Below are 6,000 nucleotides of genomic sequence, written 5' to 3' on the forward strand. Positions count from 1 at the left end.
CACAGTATGATGAGTTACTCCACCTTGCCATTGAGTTTGTGGATGGAGGCGTTAAAATCCGCCATCCATATTCTCAACAGAGTGCCAAGTAAGTCGGTGCCCAAAACACCGTACGAGCTGTGGACAGGAAGAGTACCCTCACTAAACCACCTGCGTGTGTGGGGGAGTCCGGCTGAGGCTAAAGTATTTAACTCAAATATTGGGAAACTGGATCCCAAGACAGTGAGCTGTCATTTCATTGGCTATCCAGAAAAGTCAAAAGTTTTCATTTCTATTGTCCAGACAGACACACAAAGTTTGTAGAAACAAGACACACTGTTTTCCTGGAGGAATAAATGGTAAGGGGGAGCATGGTAGCTCGAGAAATTAATCTTGAGGAGAAGCAGGTGTGTGTGCCCACTCCGATGATTGAAGAGCCATTTTTCTCACTACCTGTTGCTGCTGCACCGACAATACCTAATATTGTGATGCCAACACCTGTTGTGAGTTCTCCAGCTGTGGAAATAAATAATGATAGGGAAACTGTCCTTCAGGATCCGATAGAACCAATTGCCACAGATGAGGGGGGGGGGCACAACAGCCCCAAGAGGATAATGTGCCACAAGTCGAGGTACAAAATGTACCAGAAGTCGAAGCCCCTAGAAGGTCTCAAAGAGTCAGAAGGTCAGCTACTTCTAGCGACTATGAAGTTTATAATACAGAAGAGTCTCATATGGAGGGTGATCCCGCTTCATATGAAGAAGACATGAGAAGTGTTCACTCATCAGAATGGCTTAAGGCTATAAAAGATGAGATGAAATCGATGAGTTCCAATGGTGTTTGAGACTTAGAGGAAATTTCTAAAGGAGCCAAAACAGTAGGCTGCAAATGGGTCTACAAGATTAAACGTGACTCCAGAGGGAACGTGGAAAGGTTTAAAGCACGACTCGTAGCAAAGGGCTTTACGCAAAGAGAAGGGATTGATTACAATGAGACATTCTCTCCAATCTCATGTAAAGATTCTTTCAGAATTATAATGGCACTGGTGGCACATTATAATTTAGAGTTACATCAGATGGATGTAAAAAAGACATTCCTTAATGGGGATCTAAATAAAAATGTTTACATGGCACAACCGAAAGGTTTTGTCGTGGAAGGAAAAGAACGTATGGGATGCCGCCTAAAGAAATCCATTTATGGATTAAAGCAAGCCTCTAGGCAGTGGTATTTAAAGTTTGATGAAACCATAAGAAAATTTGGGTTTAAAGAGAATGATGAGGACAATTGCATTTATGCAAAGTTTAAAAGTGGGAAATTTATTTTCCTTATCCTGTATGTGGACGACATTTTACTTGCTAGTAGTGATGTCGGTGTACTACTGGAGACAAAGAAATTTTTGTCCTCAAATTTTGATATGAAAGATCTTGGTGAAGCTTCATTTGTTTTGGGAATTGAAATTCACCGAGATAGAAGAAAGGGGGTATTAGGATTGTCACAGAAGACTTATTGGAAAAAGTTCTAAAGAAATACAGTATGCATGCCTGTAAGTCTTCACCTGCTCCTATAGTCAAGGGCGGAAGATTTGGGAAATTTCAATGTCCCAGGAACCAATATGAGATCGATCAAATGAAAGCGGTTCCATATGCTTCAGCTGTCGGAAGCCTACAGTATGATCAAGTGTGTACACGCCCTGACTTGACATTTGTTACCGGAATACTTGGCAAATATCAAAGTAATCCAGGACAGGCACACTGGATAATGGTAAAGAAAGCTTTGCGCTATGTGCAAGGCACAAAAGGCCTCATGTTAACATATAGAAGATCTGACACCCTAGAGATAGAAGGGTGCTCAGATGCAGATTTTGCGGGAGACATAGATGACCGGAAGTCCACGTCCGGTTATGTTTTTATTCTCGCAGGAGGAGCTATATCGTGGAAAAGCTCCAAACAAAGTGTTACTACATCATCAACGATGTATACAGAATTTGTTGCATGTTATGAGGCATCGGGGCAGGTAGAATGGTTAAAGAAATTCATACCCGGTTTAAGAGTGGTAGATAGCATTCAAAGACCACTCAGAATGTACTGCGACAATGAACCCGCAGTGTTTCATGCTCACAACAATAAGTCAAGTGGTGCTGCCAAACATATTGACATAAAGTTTTATGTTGTGAAAGAGAAAATACAGGGTGATGCCATCAGTCTTGAGCATATAAGCACAAAGAAAATGCTTGCGGATCCGCTCACAAAAGGCTTACCACCCAGCGTGTTCAGTGAACACGTAGCCGGCATGGGTTTAAGGGAAAGTCTGTGACTCCTGGACTATATAGGGCCCAAAAGTTAAAGAGTTGTTTCAAAACAATGAAGTGTATGGTAGCTGTTGAATCTATCGGCAATTGATCGTGACGATGAAGCATGCTCTATGCGCTAATCTGTGATGGAACAAGTAAAGTGAAAAGTGCTAAAGATAAAATGTAAAGTTGAAAGGAAAAGTAGAGATCAAGAGGGAGAATGTTGGATTTGATCTCGGGATGGACTCAGCCCAACGGCAGAGTCCGACTCGGTCTCCCCCTCGCGCCCCTGGTCGGGGGCGCCCAACCCACTATGGTTGGCGGGCCCCGTCACACTGCGCTATAAAAGAAAGGTGGGGGCCGCAGGGGGCACGCACGCCCAAGTTTGTCGTGCTCCCCAAAACCCACCGTCAAAACCCTAACCGATCTAGAGGGTGCGCAGCCAGTGACGGGAAGCATGCCATTGGCATCCCTGGAGTCACCGCCGCCGCCGTCATCCCTTCCGCGCCGCCGCCGTCGCCGCCGTCCTCGACGTCACCGCGCCGGGCTCGACCTCTCTGCGCCGCTCGTCGCCGCCTTTGAGTGGATCTCCATCACCGAACCAGAGATGGCCGGATCCACTTCAAGCTCCTCTGCAAGCGGCGAAGGTCCCCTCTACCCTATCTCTCTATGTATATGTTGTAGATCTAGGACTCTTGTACTTAGAACAAAGGAAAGAGAAAGGATTCCTCTCGATCTATGCACTGTGTTGATCCTAGAGTCTAACATTTGTCTCATCCCTGCCAGCGTGGGGTGTGTACCAAACACGGAGCCTAATGAATTTCGTATCTTATCCCGGTCCTCCTTTTTACTTGTTGGCCGATTGGCTAGTAGGCTTGCAACAGTAATTATTGCAAGAGGCAGACCGCTACATTTCTTCAAGATTTCAGCTGAAACCTCCTTGATTTGTGGAGGACAATCACGATTGGGGCTGAATGTTCTGCTAAACAATAATCTTCTTGAGTCCTGGTCATTGAGGGGTTTCAATCTGTACACGGATTCCTGGTGAGTACAGCAGGCCCTAGCAACACTATCAATCCGTGTGGTTACAATAAATCTGCTTCCGAGATTAGTTTCTGGTAAAGCGCATTTGATAGTATCCCATGATATTGTATCCCACAAATCATCAACTACTATCAAGTACCTGTGAAATTATTTGGAACAGATCATGCATTGATTAGATAGTTGCAATTATATAGATGAAAGCATGCTCAATTCTTCAATAGATTCAGAAGATAAATATTTAAGGAATGACAATTCAATTCAAACCAAGGTCATGAATAATAGGACTATGACTAAGGAAATGGTTGTATCTGCTTAAGGGACAATCGGTAGGAAGAATAACAAAATTCGTATACTTGATAGACAATATCTTTCTCGTGCGTTTTTTGGGGAGTTTAAGATGAATTACTTCCATTATCCCAGACATTATTATATGGGAATTGACTTGTTAAAGCTAAATATTAATTGTTAGTATAAGATCAAGATCTCATCCATGATGTTAAAGACATAATAAGTACCTCTTGTGTTGTAGATATTCTCTAACATCGTCGATGAGGTCTTTCACGTCGCAAGGGTAAGAAGACTCTTGGTGACCAAGTTTCGATCTTATACCATAGAGAAGCCTTGTTATATCAGGTCTTTGGGAAACTGAGACAAACGTATGACAGTCAAATTGTCCCTTAACCCCACGATAAACCTCATTAGCAAGCGTTGTCTTCCCTATGCCTCCAAATCCAACTATAGCCAACCCTTTCAGTTGTTTCTTTTCATCTAATACCCATTTGAGAAGTTCATCCCTTGGACCATCGAGACCCACAAGATTGTCTGCTTCCTTGTAGAGCGTCGGCAATCGAGGGTCAACGGCTGCGAAGCTAGAACCAGGGATGTGATGTGCAAGCTTGTACCTCTTACGCCGCTCGCTTATCTCCTGCAGACGAGTCTTGAGCTCCTTGATCTGCCTTGCAGCCTCAAGATGGGCTCTCAAAGTGCTGACGAAGTGAGAAAACCTCCCGACAAACCCGGCTCTGGCATCCGCGGGGCCAACACGGTGCACGAAATCATCTATGCAGTCCTCGATGTCATAGCCCAACTCCCTCACTTTGTTGCTCCAATCCTTCACCTGCGGGTCAAGCTCATCGCCGTCCTCAAGCTTCTTGAGAAGGGCGTTCACAGCACAAAGCTCATCTCTGAGAAAGGCGATGCCGCTCAATAAGTCCAGTTTGCTGGCCTTGTCCCACGTAAGTTCCGCGAGCTTTGCAAGAACGGAGTCCATCGCTGATCCTCCAATACACTCGGCTTCTGTGATGCAAATTGGGGAGGTCCTGTTGTGAAGTGGGTTTCTGAAAGTTTGGGAAAACAGCACATTTCTGCATCTGAAGGCAACCCTGTCCCCTTTCTTCTCTGATAGTTGGCCCTGGATTTCCCAGAGTCAGCTATCTGCTGTCTTTTCTGCTCTTTCTTTTTATTGGTTGCCCTTTGAACTCGGGAGTTGTCCCCCATTTGCAAGGCCAGGATTGACCACCAAAACGCTGTGTGCCCTGCCGCCATTTACACGCCCGGGTCGATGCCCTCACCTAGCTGCTAAAGATGCACTACCTCACCACCATCCATAAACGTCATATTTGAATGCTCCCGGTGATAGTGATGTCGTAACTGTGTACACAGCATTGGGTATCTCTATCTCTACTTTAGAAAATACCAATTGATAGCTACAGTATATACTTAGGGGGTGTTTGGCAGAGTTCTGCTCTAACAAATCTAGCTCTATTCCAAGAAAAAATACTCAAACACCCTAACTAGCTCCACTCCACTCCACTAAATATTGGCTTCACTCCACCTTTTTTGGAGCTCCTTGAAAAGTGTTCCACCTCCTCAAAAGGTGCTCCACCAGCTCCACCATATCACTTATTAGTGGGAAATAAGGGTTGGGTGGCTTCTTTTTTCCCTCCCCGTGCCTCCTTCCTCCTGCTGCTCTCACTAGATGCCCCCACCATGGAGGTGTGCCCCTGCCGCCGGGACCAAGCGCCGCGGCGGCCATGGAGGTGCACCAATCCCCGCCACCGTGGAGCCCCCGTGCCGCTGCCGTGGAGCCCCGCCGCCATGGAGGTCTCGCGCCGCCGTGAACCCACCATGCCGCCCAGTGGCGGAACGTGACCCAAGAGCAAGGGGGGCCAAATTGCAGCACGTGGCTACTAGCTGTGGACTTTGAATGGACAATAATACACCAGAGGCTATGCGTTAATGGGACATTAGAAAAATTCCTTTCGGCAAGCAGGGGCCGGAGCCCAGTTTCGCCTCTACTGAGCTCCGCCCCTGATGCCGCCGCCGTGGAGCCCCTTGCCGCCGCCGCGGCAGGCATGGCAAGCGCGGCAGGTGCGGAGGCCGCGACGAGTTCGGCGGCCGCGGCGGGCGGCGCGAGCGCGGTAGGTGCGGTGGCCACGGCGAACGAGGCGAGCACGGCGAGTTCGGCTGCCGCGACGAGCGAGGCGAGTGTGGAGAGCGGGGCAGGCTCGGCGAGCGCGAAGGAGGGGAAAGTGTGGAGGTGGAAGAAGATAAGCCGGACCCGCATGTAAGTAGGGTGTGGAATGGTGGGCCTAGCTGGGCTTGTGGGGTGAAATGAGGTGGGCTGGCCTTTTAGAGTTGTGGAGTGGAACCACATATACCCAACCAGAATAGAGTACATGTGGTGG

The 6,000-nt window shown here is 47.3% G+C and overlaps 1 protein-coding gene across 1 annotated transcript; it reads right to left on the bottom strand.

Moving 5' to 3' along the window:
* Positions 1-2,405: 2,405 nt before the first annotated feature.
* On the bottom strand, positions 2,406-4,694 carry LOC120662833 (disease resistance protein RGA5-like). The gene is made up of 3 exons (XM_039941900.1): positions 3,829-4,694; positions 3,175-3,452; positions 2,406-2,410 (listed from the first exon to the last, which is right to left on the bottom strand). The coding sequence occupies exons 1-3, from the start codon at positions 4,581-4,583 to the stop codon at positions 2,406-2,408; spliced, it is 1,038 nt and encodes a 345-aa protein (XP_039797834.1). The 5' UTR covers positions 4,584-4,694.
* Positions 4,695-6,000: the final 1,306 nt, after the last annotated feature.

Source organism: Panicum virgatum, chromosome 2N, assembly GCF_016808335.1.
Source record: "Panicum virgatum strain AP13 chromosome 2N, P.virgatum_v5, whole genome shotgun sequence".
NCBI classification, from domain to species: Eukaryota; Viridiplantae; Streptophyta; class Magnoliopsida; order Poales; family Poaceae; genus Panicum; species Panicum virgatum.